Source organism: Branchiostoma lanceolatum, chromosome 12 (assembly GCF_035083965.1).
Source record: "Branchiostoma lanceolatum isolate klBraLanc5 chromosome 12, klBraLanc5.hap2, whole genome shotgun sequence".
NCBI classification, from domain to species: domain Eukaryota; kingdom Metazoa; phylum Chordata; class Leptocardii; order Amphioxiformes; family Branchiostomatidae; genus Branchiostoma; species Branchiostoma lanceolatum.
The window spans coordinates 16575202-16600925 of NC_089733.1; the positions used below are offsets into that span (position 1 = coordinate 16575202).

The 25724-nt window shown below is 39.5% G+C and overlaps 1 protein-coding gene across 3 annotated transcripts in view; it reads right to left on the reverse strand.

The window, feature by feature from the left end:
• Positions 1–459: 459 nt before the first annotated feature.
• The window catches only part of LOC136445847 (G patch domain-containing protein 8-like), a 196899-nt gene continuing 171634 nt past the window's right edge, over positions 460–25724 (reverse strand). For all 3 annotated transcript variants that reach the window (XM_066444017.1, XM_066444016.1, XM_066444018.1), the window contains 3 exons: positions 25094–25180; positions 12894–13037; positions 460–604 (listed from right to left, as the gene is read on the reverse strand). In XM_066444017.1, the coding sequence (XP_066300114.1) occupies positions 470–604; positions 12894–13037; positions 25094–25180 (366 nt within the window). In that variant the 3' untranslated portion in view covers positions 460–469. The remainder of the gene's footprint in view (positions 605–12893; positions 13038–25093; positions 25181–25724) is intronic.

Genomic DNA, 25724 nt, shown 5'->3' on the forward strand with positions numbered 1-25724 from the left:
ATTTTTGAATTTCAAGGCTTCTTTGATGACAATAACTGACGGTGAACCGAGAGGGACAAAACAGAAATAAACGTCAGCCTGATGCGACCGGCCAAAACTGTAGTGGGGAGGGCGACGCATGACGCCGAGTTTTCGGCGGCAAACAAATATTTCTAGCAACCACCACGCCGCTCTCTGTGTGTTGCTGGGGTTGTCGCCGGCGGGCATTAGAAATGATCTAGATTGCCCTCGTCATGAACTTCCGCTGATCCTCTGGAGTTTTTGAACATCCTAAGCTCTATCTAAATATCTTTACACACCGATTTTGTCCATTAAAAATGACGGGTTGAGCAAAAATTTTGTCCGTCATGAGCGACAAAAACCCGTCAAATGACGGGAGGACGGGCGCTGGCGAGAACACTGTGATCCCCAGAACCCCCCTGTCTATGGACTTAGTTAAGTGTCTAGTATCAAGGCATCTTGACGCGTCTCACCTTTTGTTCTGAGCTCTCTGCTCCGCCAGCTCATGCAGCCTCCTCATCTCCTTCTCTCTCTTCTTCTCCTCCTTCCTCCATTTTGAGCTGACGTTCCGGCCGAATTCCCGCGCCTTGAGGTCCTTCAGCCTCTGGAATGGCAACAACATTTTTTCAACTTGAGATTTCATTTCGTCATACATTGTAAGCTATGTTCTAAAAGTATCGCCAAAGTAAAAGCAGACAGCTTTCTGAGATAACGAAATACATGTCTGACAGCGTACAAATTTCATCCAACAAAGATGTTGGAAGCACTACCAATAAGACAATTCTCTAAATGCTCTGGATTACATCGTCAGCTATGTTCTAAAAGTATTGCCTAACTAAAAGCAGACAACTTTATGAGATAACAAAATACATGTCTACACAAATGTCATCCAGTGAAGATGTTGGTAACACTACTAAAAAGCCAATTCTCTAAACGTTCTGGATTACATTGTAAGCTAGTTTTAAAAGTACTGCCAAAGTAAAACCAGACAACTTTCTGAGATAACGAAAGACATGTCTGTACAAATGTCATCCAATGAAGATGTTGGAAGCACTACCAATAAGAAAATTCTCTAAATGTTCTGGATTACATTGTAAGCTATGTTCTAAAAGTATCGCCAAAGTAAAACCAGACAACTTTCAGAGATAACGAAATACATGTCTGTGCAACTGTCATCTGACGAAGATGTTGGAAGCACTACCAATAAGACAATTCTCTAAATGTTCTGAATTACGTTAAAGCTAGGTTCTAAAAGAACTTTCTGAGATAACGAAGGATATGTCTGTACAAATATCATCCAGCAAGGATGTTGGAAGCACTAGTCTACCAATAAAACAATTCTCTAAGTGTTCTGGATTACGTTTAAGCTATGCTCTAAAACTCAAAAGTACACTGCCGAAGTAAAACCAGACAACTTTCAGAGATAACGAAATAAATGTCTGCACAAATGTCATCCAGTGAAGATGTTGGAAGCACTACCAAAAAGACAATTCTCTAAATGTTCTGAATTACGTTAAAGCTAGGTTCTAAAAGAACTTTCTGAGATAACGAAGGACATGTCTGTACAAATATCATCCAGCAAGGATGTTGGAAGCACTAGTCTATCAATAAGACAATTCTCTAAATGTTCTGGATTACATCGTCAGCTACGTTCTAAAAGTACTGCCAAAGTAAAACCAGACAACTTTCAGAGATAACGAAATAAATGTCTGCACAAATGTCATCCAGTGAAAATGTTGGAAGCCCTACCAATAAGATAATTCTCTAAATGTTCTGGATTACATCGTCAGCTACGTTCTAAAAGAACTGCCAGAGCAAAAGCAGACAACTTTCTGAGATAACGAAATACATGTCTGTGCAAATGTCATCCGACGAAGATGTTGGAAGCACTAGTCTACCAATAAGACAATTCTCTAAATGTTCTGGATTACATCGTAAACTACGTTCTAAAAGTACTGCCAAAGCAAAAGCAGACAACTTTCTGAGATAACGAAATACATGTCTGTACAAATGTCATCCGACGAAGATGTTAGAAGCACTACCAATAAGATAATTCTCTAAATGTTCTGGATTACATCATAAGCTATGTTCTAAAAGTACTGCCAAAGCAAAAGCAGACAACTTTCTGAGATAATGAAATACATGTCTGTACAACTGTCATCCAGCAAAGATGTTGGAAGCACTATCAAAAAGACAATTCTCTAAATGTTCTGAATTACGTTAAAGCTAGGTTCTAAAAGAACTTTCTGAGATAACGAAGGACATGTCTGTACAAATATCATCCAGCAAGGATGTTGGAAGCACTAGTCTACCAATAAGATAATTCTCTAAATGTTCTGGATTACGTTTAAGCTATGATCTAAAGCTCAAAACTGCTGCTGAAGTAAAACCAGACAACTTTCAGAGATAACGAAATAAATGTCTGCACAAATGTCATCCAGTGAAAATGTCGGAAGCACTATCAATAAGACAATTCAAGGTACATTTAATAAAGTATTCTGACACATTGATATATACTAATGGCATCTGGAAGTGACAGTGAGATTTGTCAAAGCAGTCCAAGACCAAGAGAAAGACTAGACAAGCTAAGTTGTCTTTTCCTGATGCACTGTTGAAAGGCAGTGATATACGGCCCCAAATGCAGCATGCTGACATTGATGGCTTACTCAGGCTTCTGCTACAAGTCGCAAAGGCAGGCAGATATTCAACACTATAGATGACATATGCGCCAGGATGGAAGAACTTTCAATGTATTATGGAAAATTTGTAGACATCGCCAAATATATAAAAGGAAGATTTTCTAAATGTGGGTATGAAAATGCCTACATACAAGAGGATGAAATACTGCAATAGATAAGATTCTAAGGTGTATCACTGTAGGTCAGGTATACGAAAAGGATATGTATATCAAAATCAACTTTTTCAAAGTGGATATCAAAGGATGGCTACTTGTTTTCTACACTACAGCTAAACACAAAACCAAAGAGATCCTAAATGCTAGTCTTTGAATAGTCTGAAATTGCCTGAGTGCAATGTAAAACGTAGGTCCTGAGTTTGAGGAGAGCCATAATCTCCAAGCAGATCTCCACGGTGCTAAAATCGTACAAGCTAGCCAGAGAAGCTCCAATCAGCCAGGGAAGTTGTCAGGCACCGTCGGGTTGCTATAAAAACTACTTCTGCCAGTTGGATACTGCCTTTGCAACCATTGAGTCTGCTTGGAGACTAGAGAGCCACACCTCGAACACGTTGAAAAAGCCACACTTATCGATTAGAGTAGGCCAGGGCTCCAATCCTGTGTGCATGGATCAACCGTCTCAGTCAAGTCTTACGCAATGTGCTTATAGTACAAAACTGGCATGTTATGCTGCAAGGCAGTTTACAATAGAAAAACTACACCAACTTGGCAAAAGTGCTGCGTTGCTTTTCCTGGAGTTTAACAACAGACAAGGGAACTACGTGAAGAAGGAGAGCTTAAGCTGGATTAACCACGGTTTGGATCAATCAATATCAAAGCCACCCCTGGGTTAAGATCGGTGGGCCCTTAGCCAAACAAAGGAAATGGCATCTAAGTCCGCCATCACTCTCGAGGACAGAGGTAATCTCCTCTGAAATAATGAGTCTTGACTCTCAATAAGCACCTTTAGACAGTTACAGGCGTTCACCTCAAGACAAAGGCACTCTCTTTGTACAGCCAATGGGCAAGACAATACCCGGAGCTTCCTACTAAAAGCACTATTGATCAGACCGCTGCAATTAAGTCTACCTTGTCCCTGCAGACTGTGTGTCCTCCCATAATGTCTCACTACCATATTGGAAATCCATAGGCGCGGTGCAAGTGGAAAGTGCCCAAGCGGAAGAAAACATGGCCCGGATATTGCGGGGAGAGTTGCTGGAGCTTGACTAACGCAGTTGTTTTGGCTGAGATTGCAGAAGGGGAAAAGCTGGCAGCAACTGGTGGTGTAATCACTTATGGGGTGAAATATCTAATGCATGATTTATGAATGTGATTCAATGTTCTACGCTGTTCAAACAGACGCCAGGTCTAGTAGCATATTTTAGCCATACTTTGTACCATGTACAATTGTTGTGCAATAAAGTTCTTCTTCTACATGGCTCAGTTGTTGGCGACCCTTCTTTTATACCAGAAGTTTGGAAGGTTTGGTGGTATAATCAGTTATGGGGTGAAATATGTGATGCATGATCTATGAATGTGATTCAATGTTCTACGCTGTTCAAACAGACGCCAGGTCTAGTAGCATATTTTATTCATACTTTGTACCATGTACAATTGTTGTGCAATAAAGTTCTTCTTCTACATGGCTCAGTTGTTGGCGACCCTTCTTTCATTCCAGAAGTTTGGAAGGTTTGGTGGTACATGTGTATAATCACTTATTGGGTGAAATATCTGATACATGATTTATGACTGTGATTCAATGTTCTACACTGTTCAAACAGACGCCAGGGCTAGTAGCATATTTGGCTCAGTGGTTGGCGACCTTTCTTCTATACCCTGACATGCCACCGATGTTGTGCCCTAGAGAAATGCACTTTACACAACTTTCCTCACTCCACCCAGGTGTAAAAATGGGTCCCTGACTTTGGTTGGGGAGGTAAAAAGCGGTGGAAGAAGAGGGTTGGGCTCCACCTTCTAACACTACGCCCTAGACACAGTGGATTAACAACCCACTGCCCCTATGGCCTTAAAAGGGGGCACTACCTTCTATACCAGAAGTTTGGGAGTTCGAATGAAACTGACTGACCAAGTGTTGAGCATAGCAAGTCAGGTATCAAAAAAATACATCAAACTCAACTTCTTCAAAGTGGGTATAAAAGGATGGTTACTTGTTTTCTACACTACACTACAGCTAAAATAAATTGCAGAAGGTTGGCGACCTTTCTTTTTTACTAGAAGTTTGGGAGTTCAAATGAAACTGACTGACCAACCAACAGCTAAACCTGGTATTAACTTCTTTATTATGTCCTCTGGGTGGACTTAAAACCACAGCAACAGATCGTGTGAGTAGTGGTCATCAGTCCACCACCAGGCGAAGTACTTTACTCTATCTTACACACCCAGGCAGAGTAATTGACTCAGCCCACACACTGTATGACTTCGGAGACCTCCCTCCCTCTTTAGAGTGATGCCGCATGATTGAAGGGTGTAAATCACGGCTCTCGGCAAAATGAAAACTCCAAGATGCAAATGAAGACAAACGCGTTGCCCCGAGGCGTTCCGCAATCGAAAATGTTTCCATGCATTTTTCATGGCGTCTAGATCAACCAATCAATGGCAAAGGCAACTTCATCTTGTGTTTTTTTTGCCGGAGCCATCATTACAGTAATCCTGTATCATAATCTGTCTTACCATGTGGGGACAAGAGAGGATATATTGTGAAATCTATCTAAAAGTTAACTTCATCAACTTAACACATTCCATTCAAGACAATTCCCAGCATTAGCAGTGCATTTATGAGGCTGTTTTTAGGATGCTTCCTACTGTGTCTACATGAAAATCTAGTCTGTCTTTTCCATATTGAACTAAATGGATCATTGCATACTTGGTCCATGATGGTAACTGTCAATAATTTGCTAAAATTTTAGGCTTATCAGGATTATAACACACATTTCACCAATGAACAAGTGTTGCAGAGATAAGGTGCAAGCTATTTGAACATTACAATAGAAAAGCAAACAACTAATTTTGCATGATTTGAAAACTACTCAATGATGATCATTTTTTTCATAAAATATTGAAAATAATCTTAGCCATCAAGCAGCAATAAGGCATGAGACACAAACGGCCATCACAGCAAGAGTTTCGATAAATTCTATTACAGGATGGGCAAACTAGGATCTACTATACAGTCCAACCTAATGTGACATAGGATTAAGATGATGGTGCCTGCAACCTTAATTGATATTACACCATCATTGTGAAAATGGACACTTAAACGATCGACAGTTAAGATAGGCCTGGTCATTAGAAGGCAAATATATTCCTGTCTAATGGTAGACTTAAAGGCTGGGGTTAGCCCTTAGGATGAAGCCCTAATGTACAAAAGTGTTCTACATTTTAATCTCATTATAGATACATCCTGACACCATAGTCTCAGTATATACGGTACATATCAATGCTAAACACTATTGACACAAGCATACAGCTCATGTGTGCACAACACAATCTGCACACAAACCTGTCCTTGGTGCTGAACACACAATTTAGCCAACATACAGGTCACTTGTGCACAACATAATCTGCACATACACCTGTCCTTGGTGCTGAACACACAATTCACACAAGCATATACAAACATACAGGGCACTTGTGCACAACACAATCTGCACACAAACCTGTCCTTGGTGCTGAACACACTATCTACACAAACATACAGGGCACTTGTGCACAGCACAATGGGCACATAAGCATGTCCTTGGTGCTGAACACACAAATCACACATGCATATACAAACATACAGGGCACTTGTGCACAACACAGTCTGTACACCAACCTGTCCTGGTGCTGAACACACCATCTACCCAACCTACAGGTCCTTTGCACACAGCACAGTCCCCACACCAACCTGTCCTTGGTGCCGAACACACAATCTACCCAATATACAGGTCACTTGTACACAAGAGAATTGGCACATAAGCATGTCCTTGGTGCTGAACACACAATTCACACAAGCATATACAAACATACAGGGCACTTGTGCACAACACAATCTGCACACAAACCTGTTCTTGGTGCTGAACACACCATCTACACAAACATACAGGGCACTTGCGCACAACACAATGGGCACATAAGCATGTCCTTGGTGTTGAACACACAAATCACACATGCATATACAAAAATACAGGGTACTGGCGCACAGCAGTCTGTACACAAACCTGTCCTTGGCGCTGAACGCACCATCTACACAAACATAAAGGTCACTTGGGCACAACACAATGGGCACATAAGCATGTCCTTGGTGCTGAACACACAATTGATACATGCATATACAAACATACAGGCCACTTGTGCACAGCACAGTCTGTACACAAACCTGTCCTTGGTGCTGAACACACCATCTACACAAACACACAGCTCACGTATGCACAACACAATCTGCTCACAAACCTGTCCTTGGTGTTGAACTGAACACACTATCTACACAAGCATACAGGGCACTGATGCACAATACAATCTGCACACAAACATGTCCGTGGTGCTAAACACACCATCTACACAAACATAAAGGTCACTTGTGTACAGCACAAAAGGCACATAAGCATGTCCTTGGTGCTGAACACACAAATCACACATGCATATACAAAAAAAGGGCACTTGTGCACAGCAGTCTGTACACAAACCTGTCCTTGGTGCTGAACGCACCATCTACACAAATATACAGGTTACTAGTACAGAATTAAGAAAATGAAACAATGATTCATTATAATTCACTACGAAGAATATCTGGTTGGCGCAACAAAGTGTCATTGGGACAGACCGCTGAAAAGGCCAGGGTTTCAATATTGAAGTTTCTGCACGTTTCTATTGTAGGCCAAACCTGTTACTTTTTCAGACAGATTGGCAAGCGTTCCATCACACGAGGTTCTGTAACGCACAGCAGTTGCTTAGTTACTATTTGATTAAAATGGATAGTCCTGTCTTCAAAGGTGACACATTTCCGATGTTTCCTCCAAGAAAATACTGACACGGCATCCGTAACAACTACAACTCGTGCAATATGTAGCCGTCCGTCACAAAAACTTCCAGCGACCGCAGTGTGACGGCTAAATTTGGAAAACCGCTGGCTGCACATCCAGGGGAGGGAAAATGATTAATATTTCAATTTTCCCCGACAACTCGGACAAATTTCATGTCCTATCCGCCAGTCCATAATGCAGCCAGGCATCAGTCTTATTCAAACAACCATTGATTCAGATATGAGTTGACACCCAGGTCAATTTTGGTATCCCCTCGTGTCTCGTGTTTATTGCCCTCTGACCTGCCCCATCGACTTTTCCGCAAACCCCTGATCATTCTCTCGTTGTCGGCAGACCCAATCCCCCATGATTGGCACGTAATCAGATCTTAAACATTTTCCAGTGCCTGGCCTGAAACTGCACTTAGCGCCTTGTCTGCTTAGATACGCTGACCGGGGTTAAACTACAAGCTAGGGCAGACAGGCTGGGATCACGACCAGCTTTTCCGGACTGATTTTAACAAAACAAGACAAGCCCTACATGTGCCTCTTGTCTGCATCTTTGGAAATCTAATAGTGATATTCACCACTTAAGAAACAAATGCTGCACCTGAAAAAGCACAACACGTGTTGAATATAGACTCAAGTTTCCATGGTGAGGCAACAGAAAATAAAGAGAAAATATAATTCTTTCAAGCAGTGGCAGTTGTAAAAAATATGTAGCCTTTACTAATTTAACCCAACCTATTAAAGGCTCATGTGTTTCTCAATAGTAGATCGTACGTGCATATTTTCTGTAAAATTGATCATGACCAGCTTTTTCGTACTGATTTTAACAAAACAAGACAAGCCCTACATGTGCCTCTTGTCTGCACCTTTGAAAATCTAATAGTGCTAGTCACCACTTATGGAACAAATGCTGCACCAGAAAAAGCACAACACGTGTTGAATATAGACTCGAGTTTCTATGAAAAATAAGAAAATAGGAAATATAATGCTGACAAACACCTTTACTACATCAACCTGAGGTTCATGTGCCTTTAAGAAGGTTAGACATCCAGGTAAACAGTACATAAAGACAATTCAAACTCTTCAACTGGATAAAATTTGGAGATTTACATCCGGACGTTTCAAGTGACATCCATCACTCTTCTCTAGCGTCACTAGAATGAACTGGCAGACCAAATCAATACTAGTACATCTAACTGGAAAAAGGTTCATGCGTTTCTCAGTAGTAGATCATATGTGCATATTTTTTGTTAATTCTTTTCTATCTTCATTTTACCAGTAGTCTGCATGTACATGTACATGTCTGTATAATGTATTTTGTAAAGGTCGTATGAATTAGGATGAAAATTGATACTTTAAAAGAACCATATGGATTTCGACATGACATTTAGAATATAAGGATTCCTTCAAGTTCAACAAACTTGGGACTTAAAAAAAGAGTGAAAACTTTGTCTCATCAAGTAGACTTTCATGTCAGCTTTTCTGAAACTATTTCTTTGCCAAGAACCAAATCAGAGGTGACATTTCTTTCAATGTTAGCAGACTCTTGTATTGACTGAGACAGAAAGGCAATTAGATCCTCTCAAAATTGGGACTAACTAAAGTGGCCTTAAACGATAGTTTTTAAGGTTTTCTGACCAAAAAAACTATCTAACTGAAAAAGGGTTCTCAGACTCTTCCTACTATTTCTACTGCACTTCTGTGTCAAAAAGGAAGCAGGAAAAAAGACAAAGATATTGAATTTTCCTTAAGGGTTGTGCTTCACACAATTGCCAAAAGATTACTCCAGACAGAGTAAAGAACTGCTAGAGGCTTGTTAAGCAAGCCAGTGGTACCTTCAATACCACCGACAACACAAGGCTATTCTCTAGACTACTATGTATACAAAAAAATCAATAGTTTCTTAGAACTATGTTGTCAAAGTGGTGCCAGTGTGCCCAAACTACATTCTGGCACTACAAAGGCCATTCATATGATATTCATATTACCAATAGTGATGATAAGACTTATGAATATATTCATTATCGATTCTGCTATCTTTGAAATCAAATTTAGATGTTTTTGTGCAATGGCTACTTTTTTCTTCAAGAAACTTCAGTTACTAAGGCTCAAATCACTCTTAGACTATTATGTCTGCTTCGTACATTGTAGTGCTTGGTGCGCACACTGATAAGTAAGGAAATACTTACATGTATGTACCCAATCCAGACAATGTCTACAAGTAGTCAAAGTGTACTTTATGAAAATCATAATCTAAGAATATTTTAATCAAACATGAGCTGATGTTATGAATTGTTATCAGAAAAAATACCAAAACTAATCATTAGCCCCACTCGATTGTAACACTATATCAAAGACTTATGCTAACCCTTATTGTTTTAGTACTGGCTTGTTGCTATTGTCAAGGGCTAACCTTGGGAGAAGACACATTGAATTTCTGATTCTCTGATTCATCTGAATCTCTGATTCATGCATATCCCAACTCAAATTCAGTATCACAAGGGAAAATGTGATGTAATGAAAGGTTGATGACCTTGCCATCTACAGGAGTGATGATTTACAGTTTTGGCGACAAACAAAAAAGTTTGACACCGATAGTAAATAAGCCAATACTAGTGGGTATTTAGAGGGATTTACAACCAATATCAAAGGCAAATCTGGAAAATCTCCTTACTTAAAAGTTATGAAGATTCTTGCAGAAAACGAATCCCTTGCCTTAAACTTGTCACTCTAAGATATCAATCAGCCTTATTTCCACTGTCTTTATTATTAGCTTCCGTTCTTGATAAATATGTCTACATTTTCTACAATGAGACAAGCTACTATAATCTTTATCTATGTCGATATTCATCATTCTATGCATGATTCTTGTGCACTTATGACTCTTATCTTATTAATTCAACGCTAGAGAAAAGTAATCTAATAGTGTGACCTAGGGCAAAGTAATGATCCAATCATACATAGAAATTATTGGAAAATTTGACATCCTGGTTTTATCATTCCAGCATCATCATAATGCATCAACTGCACATGGAAAGTCAATGTGAGGCCAACTTATTTTCTTGGTATTAAAACATTTCAAGGCAAAAAAAACATAGCATGCTGATATCATAAAAGCAGAGGAAAGGGAGGAAAACTTGAATATGACAGTATTCAAATGTTAAATAAAACTGAGTGCACCAAGGCATACACTTGGTCCTCAAGTTTTGTTCTCATGTGTTTTCCCAGTTAAGCATAATTCAAAAAATCCGAGAACCAACAAATCCAATTGATGTGGCCTGACACACGTTAAAAAATAAAAGGATCTCTCCTTATCTTGAATTACATCCAAAAGTCTGTTTCTGCTGCTACTTGCTTATTTCTGAATTATCTTGAGTCTTACTTACCAACTTCCAAAACAATCCTTCCTGAGAAATTTTGCAATCACTCCAAATTTGGTCTAGCAGTTATTGCATCTTGTGATATTCAAATTCTTGTTGTACCTTTATAACTGATTTGTATACCTACATGCTGCGAGGCTATATCACTTCAAAGATAAGAAAACTAAAAGTTCTGCTGCAGTACCAAAGAGAGCCTCCAGGTGGTCCATAATCAGGGTTGTTCTTCATTTTGCCGACACCTAGTAACCACATACCAAATATCGTAAAGATCCATCCACTGATTCTCGAGCTATGCTGTCCACAAAGAAAGAAAGAAACAAACAAACGAAAACACACCCAACCCCCTAAAAACAGCACCAAAAGTACTAGTATAACTTTCTTTGTGAAGGTAATATCCTTTTGACGCCCAATCGGCTACACCATCTACACAAACATACAGAACCTTTGTGCACAATACAATCCGTACACAAACCTGTCCTTGGTGCTGAACACACTACCTACACAAATATATAGGATGGCTAAGACTCTGGTCTGCACACACTAGGGCAAACCTTTACTATATTCAGAGAGCACAGACTGAGGCACACGCCAATCTAAAAGGGTATTTAACTTACATTTAGATCTTAATCTGAATTCCTCAGTATTCCTCTGGCTCCATTGTAGGTCAGACAGTTACCCATGCCATGTCCCGAGGGCTCTTTATAATGATAGTTGGTCCACTGATCAATTGTATAATGGGAAATACTGGGTCACTAGGAAAGCATTTACATGTCCAGTGCTTCAATCATATTGGGGGAAAGCCATGCCACTGTAATCCAAGTTCACTGTGTGATCCTACTTTTTGAACCGTTTCTGTAGTCCTTCATCTTGTTAAACCATGATTGTTTGTTATCATTTTCCAGGCTAGAACAAAATCATCTACAACTACTGCATGTCTGCGCACCTTATTGTTACTGTATTTTGGATGTTCTGGTGTTTTTTTACCTCTACCAAAAAAATTCAGATCTGATATCATCTTTACCTTAAAGTTTCCTTTATTGTTTTGTTAAGAAAAAGGTTGAAAACAGTGTATGTGTCCGTTTATCCATTCGTTCATTCAGACCCTTGTGGTGCCTAGTTGCACATAGAGCAGCAAGTTTCCTTGCTGTTTTAGTAGCAGGGTATATTTCTACAGGGAGAGGTTGCTAGCCCTTCCCCTTTAACGTACTTCAAGCAACTCGTTGAACATGAGACCCCCATTTTACGTCCTCCAGGTGCAGCCCCAAACAAGATGTCCTAGTCAGGATTGAACTTGGGTCTCCCAGTTACCAACTTATTGAAATCAGGAGCTCAACTCTGAGGCTGCTACAAGTTGAGCTACAGGGACAACCCTACATTGTATGTGTACACCTAGAAAAAACAAGCTGCTAGGGGCCCAAACGTACACTACTTCTTCCTTACATCACAAGCTACCTGCCACCAAAAATTCTGCAGCAGTACCAAGGTCACATACCAGGGGGCCCAAAATAGACCTTGACTTTTGTCTTCTCAACACATTCCTACACAACAAAAATCATCATAATCCATTCATAAGATCTTGAGTTATGCTGACTACAATAGTCTGAAAACACAGACACACACACACACACACAGACACACACACACACACACACAGACAGACACACAGACAGACACAGACAGATACAGACAGATACAGACAGACACACACATAGACAGACACACACACACAGACAGACACATACACACACACACACACACACACACTGTAAACTATATCTCCATTTTTCATTGAGATAATGATGTCACCCACCTGCTTGTGAGCATGGTCGTAAGAGTTGATGTGGTTGTCGAACTCCTGATGCTTGTAGTACTGCTTATCGCACAGTTCGCAGTAGAAGTTATCCTTCAGATCCTTCAAGGCTTCTGCAATGGCCCGCTCTTTCTCTGCATTCTCCTGTTATAAGTGGTGTATGAAACATAAGGTAAGGTAAAGCAGTCATCCTCAATTGAGATGAAGCATGGTGCTTTTTCAAGTAGCTAGTGGTAGTGCAATGCGGCTTGCGTTTTTGGCCAAGCACACCGGGTCACCCCTACTCTTCTCGATAAGTGTGTTGGGTTCTTTTACGTGCAGAGGTTTGACGCTTGAGGCTTATGCCTAAAGCTCCCTCATACACTGGGCTGCCGGCTTTATGTCACCATCCGAAATGAAGAATGGCATCCCTTACAACATGTCCGAGCTGGTACCGACCCTGGGATCGAACTTGGGCCCAAGGATCCACGGAATCTGATCCAGATGGTGAAGCTGTGGGGTTGCATTAGTGCTTGCGCTTGCGCCACGGGGATATATAATGTAGATCAATTTCACGAAAAGCTGGAATAGACTCAGTCAATACCTGTGTCTGCTGCAGACAAGTTTAGGCAGTAATTAGGCTTATGAGGATCACTTTGAACACGAATGTTCACCCATAATCTTGGGTTAATTTCGGTTAATGGCTTTTGCAGACGTAGCCAGAGACAGACAAACGCAAGGGTGGTGATTTTACTGTCTTAATGTCCGAGTGGATTAGAATTAGGCATTAGAATGGGCCAATGGCAATGGAAGGGTCAAGGTTATGGCAATGGAAGGGTCAAGGTTATGTCACGTTATGAAGCAGACGTAGGAACAGAAATGTGTGAAAGAATTGAAAACAAGATGGAGCCTTTCTGCAGTTGCAGAGTAAGCTGCTAGGGGGGCCAAACCTACACCACTTCTTCCTTACATCACAGGCTATCTACCATTAAAACATCAAGACCATAGACCATAGACAGACACACACAGACATGCCAAAAACTATACCAGGTCCTCCATTTTTCATGTCAGTAACAAGAGTCTTATCATAACCGACGCATCTCTTTCAGTGGGCTGCTATGCTCCATACCCTATGCACTTCAAAGGTGCACTGCAAGGCATCTTACGGCTTACATCTCTTGGGTTGTCAGGAAAAGTACCGACCTTGACATCTGACAATTGGCCTAAAGGCACAACAGCGGAGATAGAGCAGCTATTGGATATACAAACGTAAAGAGCACAAATAGCCACAAGGCTTCAACTTATATATAGGGGAACAAAGGAGACCGACCTGAAGATTGTGTCATTCTTTGCTTTTAACCTTCTCCTGCTGCCTAACCTGAAATCTATACAAATCCAGTGCCATAAGGCTACTTCAACAGGAAGAAGGTTAAAGAAATCTATTCAAAATGATACATATTATCATGTTTCCAACGTCCTTTCAAGTATAGAGACAAAGGCATACACTGGTTTTGAACATTTTTGAAATTTATATCATAAGCATGGTGTACTTTGTCTAATGCTTTCATACACTTGTTACGGTATTACCTCTATCAAAGCATGATGCACATCAACATACACTGTATTTCAGTTCCTGCCTGTGGTGCTTGGCAAAAAAAAACACTTTATTTTATCATATTTTACAACATGCATTATAGGCATTAAAAGCAGTAAAGCAAGAAGACCAAAAAGTACAGACTTTGGGCCCTTTCATTTCACCAGAAAACATTATCATGTAATGATATCATATAGCTGTCATTAACAATATTTCAGCAAACAAAAGGTAAAACTTAAAGGCTTTTCAAAGGGAAACATAGAGATGTAGGTACCTTTACTGGCTTTAGTCTTAACTAAAAGTCTTTTCATACGGAAATATAGAGATGTAGGTACTTTAGGAAAGGTGAACACACCTGGCCATAAATTGTCTTTCAGTGTGTTGTATACTTTATTTCTATCATAGGTTTGATGCCTTCTTGCGCATACAAGTATTGTGCCAAAGCCATACAAGGATTTGAAGTAGGCATTAATGCACAAAAGATGAGGTAAGAAAGTGAAAAAATTGCAGAAAACTAGTTCCAAAGCACATCATGCGTCACTTGAAGCAAGTATGTGCAAATCTTTATATTCATGTGTATATATCATACAACTATACTGTTACCACGCCAAAAATAGTTACTGTTACTTACATGTACATATAGAGAATGATAGAGGGAGACTTTTCGTGCGTTAAGATGTTAAAAAAAGGACTGCCTATGGAAAAGTACTTGCCCACGATAAATAATCTTACCCACGGAAATGGGAGCTTACATGTAAATGAACAAAAAACCCTTGTCATCTAGTTTCAAACATAGTTGATACAGTAACTACTTGGGAGTGCTGTTTTAATAGCCAGTTTTAGATCCATTTGCTACACATGTTGGCATTATGATTCCAAGTAAGTTTGCACGCATGTGAACTTACTTGGAAGCATGCCCAATAGCAAAGTGAAGCACGACTTTCAAAATCCTCCAAAAACTTAACAGACTATCCTTGACATTGAACAGACTATCATTGACAAACGATTCCGATTCCAAACTCCAACTTGACCATGTGAAAACCTTTAATAATCTTACGTGTGAAAATGGGAGCTTACACGTAGATGAACAAAAAACCCTTGTTATGTAGTTTTAAACAGTTGATACAGTAACTACTTGGGAGTGCTGTTGTAATAGGCAGTTTTAGATCCATTTGCTACACATGTTGGGCTTTATGATTCCAAGTAAGTTTGCATGCATGTGAACTTACTTGGAAGCATGCCCAATTGCAAAGTGAAGCACAACTTTCAAAATCCTCCAAAAACTTAACAGACTATCCTTGACTGACGATTACAATTCCAAACATTTTGGATCCAGAATTCTGCATTTGGATGGCAGAATTCTGCACTCAATGGCAGAATACTGTTCAGAATTCTATCACCCAAATACAGAATTCTGCAGAACTGACCTAGACCCCCGGGACCTATTGATTTTACCTACGTAAATTATTACCATATACTAAGTCATATTCTAGAATATTAAGTTTCCATCTCAAACTATGACACAATAAATAATAATGAAAATTTTATGGATTTATAGTGTTGCCTGTTACTCTAACTTTTCCATTTCATAACCTTTTGCTTTTCTGTCCTGAAATGAACATTAATGAAATGCTGTATCAAAGCATTTGATCTGTAAAATCAATCAGTACCATCCATGTCAATCCTAGACAGTTTATGTTTTGCAGTCCGTGACCAAACTATGTCTACAGGAAGAAACGATGAATGCATCGTCATGTTTTCCCCAGACCTCGCTACACATCTGCCCTGCCTACATTGCTCCCAAACCGTAACATGTCACCAAGTTTACAAAGAGAATCAGGGAGGATTTGCGTGGCTTAGTCGTGCTGGACTAATGGGTAAAGAGGGTTCGTGCGAGAGAAATCCAACAGATCTCAGAAGTGTGAGAATGCACATAGGATTTCGTAAATCACCCTACAGGATTAGGACTGGGATTCCACATATATCCGCTGTAGCTTATAGTAGGAACATAAGATATTGTAAATGGTGGTGGTGGTGTTATTCGATGGAAAAAATGATGCCACTTTTCAAGGTGTACAATTTATTTCCCTCATTCTAAAAAGAAAACAACCAAATCAACTGTGTCAGGATGCGAACTGTACTTTGGAGGACCTGCCGAGTGCAATAGGGAGGGAGGGAGGAGAAGGGCCATGAGCAACCGTGAACTCGTCATGACCACATGATGATGAAAAAAGAAACATCGGGGATGGCAGACTTCACCCCTTACGCCTACTGCCTTAAGTCCCTTCCATTTCCACAGAAACAATTGCAGCACTTACTATAGGGTGTATGGATATACTACACTGCACTGCATATATTGGGACTCACAGAAATACATAAATCGACTGACAATTGAAACACACATACAAGCCAAAAAATACTTCCTCCAAGAACAATGCTCAAGTTGGAAATAAAACTAATGATATAACGTGGTCGAAGTTTTGCTAAGTTTTATGTCACACAATGAAATATTCTTTCTTCATCATTGACAAGCAAGAAAAAAATACTTCAAGTACTATGCTCAAACTAGAAACTGATGATATATGAACTATGGAAGAACTTTTCAATTTTGCTAAATCATATGCTCCATAATGAAAAATAGCTATCTTTCTTCATCATTGAAGTTGAGCAATGGGCTAAGTCTTTTAATTTTGAAGCAGTCCCTTATAGAATACATAACAGCAGTACATTTGAACTGCTGTTTAGTATTCCTACCTCATCTCTTCAAAGGAAAACCTTGGAAGAACACCGTGTTTTTGTGCTGCTACACCTAGAGGCAGAGTTGGGGAGTTGAAGTACCTCGCTAATGCCTCAAAGTTAGTCTAGAAGAATATGTTACGACCTGCACCTAGCTAAAAACATCCTTTATCTAATCACCCACCCTCGAGTCGACTATTAGGTTTAAAAAGTCTTTGAAAGTGAGACCACCTGGGAACGTTTCTCGTCCCTGGTGTGAGAACTTAATGACAATCTCGTGTCGGCTAGGCTTCTGAAAAAGTCTGATACTTTTATCTCTGTTTCACAGTCCCTTGTTGTTTCCACAGGGGCGGCTGGCAACGCCGTGCGTGAGACAGGTATATTGTGTGGAAACGTTTCTATGGATTTTCTTGATGGATAATGATGTTTGACTGCAGCTTGTTGGATAAAGGCGCCGTGGAGTTTGCGAACAACCGGGTTGACATGATGAATGTCTTCAGAAGGAAGTTAACAGTTCCAGGTTGAATTAAAAACTGGTAAACTGAACAGGTGTGTCATGCTTCGTGGCAGGTACAGATTATACAATACTCCCCATTCTTTTTGTCGGTTGGTTCTGCATGCATATTTTCTTCTCTATATGGGAAAAACAAGATTACATTTTCAGACCTTTGCTCCTCAGATCTCCTTTTTGCCTCAATGCAAATCGTTTCTTTCTGGTACAAGTCCAGGGCATATTGAAATGATTGCCATTTAAAAAAAAGGCATATCAATCTTTGATTTGGCTACATGATGTCATAGGCAGGAACTACCTGGCCTACTGGAACCCTTTTGGAAACATGCAGGGCTGTATAGCCAAGTATCCATTGCTATGTAATTCTCTGGTCTCTATCCAAGTACTGGTTTGGTTTATTAAGATATCCATTAGTGATACATCACTATTCTTCCTGGAGTCCATTTTAAAATTATACAAATTATAGCAACGGAAATAAACAACACATTATGCGCTTCAATGAACAGAAAATAAACATAAGTTGAGCGCAAAGCCGGACATATAACAAGTCAAGGTAAAATATCAAGATAAACCAAAATACTATACAAACAAAATGTACATTTGAAATTGATTTGATTGATTTATTTGGCTGTAAAAAAGTACAGCCAGGGCTACCCGATTAGCCAAAGGCACTTTCGAAATTAACAGAAAAATTGATAAGAGAAAAATGGTTCTTGGGTAGGAACCCGGGGGCTAGATACCAGGCTAGCACTGCATAAGAAATAAAGGAGTGTGTTTCTTATTGTTTGCATAGAGACACCAAACAGCTTCTTTGTCAGCATGGAAAAAACTGTACCCTTTACAAATGTGATGGTTGTGTACACGCTGTCCTTGGTGCTGAACTTAAAGCAGTTGTGCATTAAGCTATCCATTAAAGGAGCATTCCACACCAGAAGAATAGATTATATTTTTGGGATACAGATGCACCCGACTTGTGGCTAAATTACCTCAGCTGTCTTTTTTCGAAAATAATCCTTTTCTAAATCCATGTACCCATACGGACCCGCTTCTATGTTCTTGCATAGCCAACTTCTGACAAAATTTCTCACTAACGGTAGACGCGACAAGCTTAACGAAAGCAGTTGAGTGACTATCAAACATTCAAGAAGAGATTTTGGTACTTTTGTAAAAAAAACATTGAACTCTGGCATTGTTGGAAGGGTCCTCCGGGGAATTTAAGAACTTGATTGCTATAATGTTTACCCTGCATTCAGGCTTCAACTTATGGTAAATTTGACCCAAAAAAACTGGATTCAACCATAACAGATTAGTTTCTGATAAAACATAATACCTACTTCTGGAGTAGAATGCTCCTTTAAACAATGGCGGGTCTCTATCTCTCTCATTCTCATACACTCTATACATGACTCTCAACATTCCAATTAAAAGAAGGTCCTTGACTTCTTCTTAACACTTTACACTGATACTGCGCGTAAACAAAATTACGTGTTACAAAACCCTGTCTTCAGGGCCCATCTACCTCCCACTGCCTTTACAACTTTGTAATAAACCTTTCAGTCTTGCGTTGCTATCCAACTAGCTTAATTACGCAGCGAGGGACCCTGTCTCTGAGGCATGTGATAGAGAAGGATGCATCAATCTTGGTAATCCCAAAGGGAGAGGGGGTTTATGTCGTAGGCATATGTATTATATTGACTTCCCAAACTGTCATGTCTGACTCTTGCTTGTTGCTTTATCAGGCTGTTAACATATAGAAAAGTATTACATTACCTATTAAAAAACTGCTACGGTGTAAAAAAAAACATGTGCATCATCCGGCAAATACCAGCAGGGTACATATGAATGCATTGCTGAGGAGGTACATACATGACCAACCACAAACTTCCTTCAGGAGGTGGAGGTGACCCTACTTTGTGGAGGTAACTACAGTTTTTATGCAAACTGTTTGGTCTATTTCATGGCATTTCTTTACTTCAATAATTCCTGCACTCTGAGAAGCATGGAACAACATGACGCATGTAACGACCAACAAAATTGAGAAAATCAAGACAACCTTAACTGAAATGACAGCAGACACAACAAATTTTGTCTAGTCACAGAGACAACCAGAAAAATACATAATTTGGGTCATAACAGATGTTGAGAAAAAAATATGTGTGAAGTGCTTAACTTTCTACTGTCATTAAATATTGCACAACATGCAAGGTCACACCGCCATGTATCACTTATGACACAAAAACTGACAGTGACGGATAATGGATAGAATGATTATATGCAAACTTGTCAGCGTGTTCCAATAGGGGGAATGTCAAGCATTAGGGCACTAGACTCTCCATCTTCCCATATTTCTAATGATTAACAAAGTAATAAATCATTCTGACACTACTTCATGTTTATTTCATCCTGATTATACTTTGAATATGCATAGAAATTAAAATCAGACCTGCTCATCCCAAAAAAATAAATGGTGATAATAATAAATGGGGCACCATTGTACCACTGACTGAATTCAAGTTTCCAAACTTTCTCTGTTAGTTTTATTTGGTTACAAGGCTATCATCTTACATGTATATACCAGGATCATACAGTACTGTATACTGAATGCAACGTATTAAGACAAGATGTTTAATGCGGAATCTTAGCTTCCTTGGGGGCGGAGTAGAAACGCCTTGTGGCAAGTTGGGCACCACGGGGCATGATTAGGTTGGTGGGGCTGTGCATCTCTGTCAGCACTTGATAATGAACTCTTGGATCTCTTCCTACATCAGTCGCTTCTGGCAGATGACGGCAACCGATGAACCCATCTGTTTGAATGTAGATTTGGGAACTGGGATCTTTAAAAGTTAGTTTTCTGTGTAAAGCCCTGGTTACACATACTGTAATTCACTTTTATTATCTTCATGGTAGCAAAATTTCACGGTGTAAGGAAAATGGACATTTTCACTGAACTTTAACTTCACAGTGGCGGCAAATGATTTACAGAATGGATTTGTGAAGGAATCATATATAATAACAACAGGATTTGCACTGTGATGATAAGTTCACGGTACAGAGGTGACCGTGAAAACCGTGAATATAAAGTTACAGTGAAAGAAACAAGAATTAACAGTATCTGAACATGGCTTCTCACCAATACCCAACCAAGGTTTGAATTGTACATTTGTGCATAAAGTGTTCTTGCACGTATGGCCTTACTGTCATGTACAGATTATACAATTTAGACTTAGTATGATCAAAGTTTTACCCCCATACGTACAACATGTACATATGATACGGTGACATACCTACCATACACGTACACTTACAAAGAAGAACAATTTATTTTGCAGTTTGTCCTAGAATCTTAGCAGTTTGACACTCTTGCTGTTTTACCGCCAGTTTGGCTATAATCCTTTGAGTACAAGAATTACCCACGAGGGAAAAACTAATGTCTTGAGTGGTCCTGAAACCATGTACTGCGGCGAAATTACGAGGCAATATTCGCTTCTTGAGTCCAGATGTAAATTTTGGTATATATATATGCTCCTGGGTGACCTGAAACTACGCAGACACTGTGACAAGGACACATGTGTGACGACTAAAGTCCCCCCTTAGGCTACCTTCAGAACCTTTTTACTCATGCTGATGTAGACAGGATTTGATACCAAATTCTGCTGTTTTCTGGCTAGGCAAAATTACGAGGCAATATTCGCTTCTTAAGTCCTGATGTAAATTTTCAGATAAATATATGCACCTGAGTGACCTGAAACTATGCAGACGTTATGACAAGGACATACATGTATGCGCGACGGCTAAATTCATAATTTTTGTGTTTCACCTTATAAGACAAAGTGTTTTTTTACTTCTAAGGCAAAATTACGGGGCAATACTCGCTTCTTTAGTCCTGATGTAAATCTTATATGCTCCTGGGTGACCTGAAACTACATCTTAGACACGGTGACAAGGACATGCGTGACGACTTAAGTCCCCCCTTAGGCTACCTTGAGAACCTTTTTACTCCTGCTGATGTAAGCATGATCTGATACCAAGTTTTGCTGTTTTCCTAAGACAGGTATCCATCAAGGAAAAGGTCAGAGTTATCTACCTAAGCCTCGCCGTCGGCTCGTCATAAATCTTCCTGCTGACTTTGTCCTTAATTACAGCATATGATGAACTCCTTGCTGACAAAACAGATCCTTCAGCTAAGTTAGATTCTCGTAAAACTTTCTGGTACACCTTAAGACAAACTGCCACAGATTTTCATCTGTCTAATCACTTAAAGGCAAGACAATCACAACATAAACTTTCCTCATCATCATCTAAGTATAACATACATATCATTGCTAAGGCCATGCAAGTAGAGCATTTTTGTTTTGTTTTAATTTAAGGGCTTTTAACTGTCTTCCTGCTGCCTAGCCCTGTAACCAATAGGGAATTGGGTGACAAAGGGAAACTTCAAAGTGCTAAAGGTTAAAATGAATTGAATGAATCATTATATGGCTGTGAAAACACCAAAATACCCAATTTGCATCTCAGAAAAGCAATGCTGTACATATGTAGTAGTAGTAGTCAAACGTGTTATGCTGCTGCAGTGATGTTGGCTACAGTAAATGCAGAACTGTTAGCGGTGGTTTTATGTTCACCTTTTTTGCGGTAAGCTCTTCACCGCAAACTTAAAACCACCGCAAATTTTTTTTGCCTCTCACCCCCTTGTCTACTATTGTCTAAAACGCGAACTTAAAACCACTGTGAACACTACATTTTTCCCTACAGGCATTTACATTACTACACTGCTACATTCAGTGACACTGTAGCCTGATCTTTGCCACTTCTTCCTTATTCAAAATCCCTATGGATGAGACTGACAAATGGTTCTCTTTCTAGGTCCATTTGGTAATCTTTATCTCAGCAAGATCTACAATGACTAGAAACATGTCCATTTGTCTAAATCTGTCGCTTCTGACCTGGTAAGGAACAGTATTCCATTTGAAACTATACACTGTGGCACTGCCTCTGATATATATAGACTATACAACACGATGTATTCTACATCACCCGAGGTACCAGCGTGACGCGAGGGAGGGCTGGGACCGAGGGTGATGCGGAATACACAGTGTTGTATTCTATTTATGTCCTACCTACCCAGGAAAATACACATTTTCATGCAAAATTCGAAGTTCAGAGAATTTTGTGTCTTCAAACAAATCATTGCTAACAACAGTAGTTCCAACATCCGAATCAAGTATTTGAATTTTTGACAGCAGCGCACACAAAGTGCATTCGAATGATTCTGTGGAAGCCTGTGTGATATATACTAGTAAAAGCCAGTGTGATAACCCAAAATATCACCCGGTCCGGAACGCCCGTATCAAACATTATCATGGCCTAGGTATGACATAAACCAGTTTATCACTGAATTATGTTTCCAAAACAAACTAAAGGGGCTACACTTTCATTGCTCACCAAGAGTCCCCTGCCAGCTTCTGTAATATCAGAGGAGACTATCTTGTTTCTCGATTATGTCTCCCAATAGGATAGGACAGATTTGAGACGGATTACACCAAAGAGCCACCTTTTCAGGTCACCTGCCATCAAATTTGACTTGAGGACCAAATAGACAGATCCTAGCTATCCATCAAAATTACATTCAACCAAGGAGGTTTTAATCAGACTTGGTTCAACCAATATTAGAGTGACTGTACATGTACATGTAGGTTGGTGAATTTTTGTATTTCTAGCAGGTTTGTTTTTGTTCTACATTTCTATGTTTTGACTGAGGTGGGTGTGGTTCTGGGGTTGATCTATTGTCTTCTGTTTCAGTCTCTCTACCCTTCTGGACCAACAAAAAAGGGTTTCATCAAAGTAGAAAATAGTTGTGCTTCCAGGGTCTCAACTTTTGTTGCCTTGTTGTTATAAGAAAATAGAAACTACTACATTTTTGTATTTAGTATGGCCCATCCACCTGTATGAAACATATTCATGCTAACAAAATTTGAATGTTTTTGAATTTTCATTGTAAATAGAATAATAGAGCATTACATTAAAGTATCATCATTCCAGGGTGTTGTTGCTCCTTTAAGTATAACATCTACCAAATTGTGAATATTTCAACCATAGCCCCTTACAGTACATGTACGTCACAGCATGTAATGCCATTTTGATGATGAGATCATCCATAACTCAATACTTTACAGGAACAAGATAACATGACAGGTTTGTGGAATAGGAAATAGTGCTGTAATCTATTCTAGCATGTCAGTTCCAAGGTCAATTAGGAAATGCGAAGTCATTGCTGAATTGGTTTGTGGGGAAGTGGCGTGATACGCATCGTTTCTGACATGCATCCCTGGGCGTCTGTTAGTGTGAACACGCAACATTTTACATAATATTACATATGCAAAGGCTTGAAATACTGGGTGCATGTGCACCTTCAGTTGGTGCCCAAAAAATTGGAGCTGTGCAACTATAATTGGTGACTGGGCAACTACATGTACATGTTTTTGTAGGCTATAGGGTAAAGGTACTATAATTATACACTCAGTCTGGTATATATACAGAATATTCCTTAAATCTAAGTATCAGAAAAGGTATGATACCTTTTTTGTACTTTTTAAAATGTATTACTTGACTTTATCAACTTTATTGCATGTTGTGCACCCAAAATTATTTCTGTGCAACCAAATCTTAAAGTTAGAATTCTACTTACTAAACAACATAGGCTAACATACAAAGTGACTTCTGATTATAAGAACTTCCATGCCTACATATACTATATTATTGGGTTCCCTTGGAATTTATCTCAACACACCTGTAAGGACAACTAAGTAAACTAGTAGACGAAGAAAAGAATAAAACAACATAGACTAACATACACAGTAACTTTTGATACTGTGAACTTTCATGTCCATATCATAATATTGGATTCCCTTGGAAATTAGCTCAACAAACCTGTATGGACAACTAAGTAGACTAGTAGTTGAAGAAAAGTAAGAACTAAACACAAAATTATTTCTGTGCAACCAAATGTTTAAGTTCAAATTCTACTTACTAAACAACATAGGCTAATATACAAAGTAACTTCTGATACTATGAACTTACATGCCTATATATACTATATTATTGAGTTCCCTTGGAAATTATCCCAACTCACCTGTAGGGAGAACTAAGTAAACTAGTAGATGAAGAAAAGTAAGAACTTAACACAAAATTATTTCTGTGCAACCAAATGTTTAAGTTCAAATTCTACTTACTAAACAACATAGGCTAATATACAAAGTAACTTCTGATACTATGAACTTACATGTCTATGCTATACTGTGAATATTAGCTTAACACACCTTTAGGGACAACTAAGTAGACTGGTGTAGATGAAGAAAAGAAAGAAATAAACACAAAACTCACCTTGTATTTCTGTCGCAGCTCTTCGGTTTCCTCCTTCTCTATCTCCAGCATCTTGCGCCTCTCCGTGGTGCCCTCCACGTGCTCCATCTAATGCAGAAAAAACGGCACGATGACAACCTTGCCTTCCTTCTGACTGTGACGCGCATTCTGTAAGAGCAGGGATTGTGTACGGGGGCAACTGACTCTGACAAACGCACTGTGCACAGGGGCAACTGACTCAGACGTTTAGGCACAACAAATTTAATTCTGGAGTTCTTGGATGTATTTGGGATAAAGTTAGACTGGCAGGAAAATCTTCATGATGACAACCTTGCCTTTCTACTGACTCTGACAAATGCACTGTGCACAGGGGCAACTGACTCCAGCATTTAGGCACAACTAAGTTAATTCTGTAGTCTTTGGATGTATTTGGGATAAAATTTTACTGGCATAAAGGGGAGCACAAAATGTCAAGGTTGTCGAGATGAAAATTGGAGATGCAGACAAAATGTCACAATGACAACCTTGCCTTCCTTGTAACTGTGGGCAGGGGCAACTAACCCAAATGTTTAGGCACCACAAATTTAATTCTGGAGTTTTGGGATGTATTTCGGATAAAGATACACTGGAACAAAAAATTACTCTCCAAGCA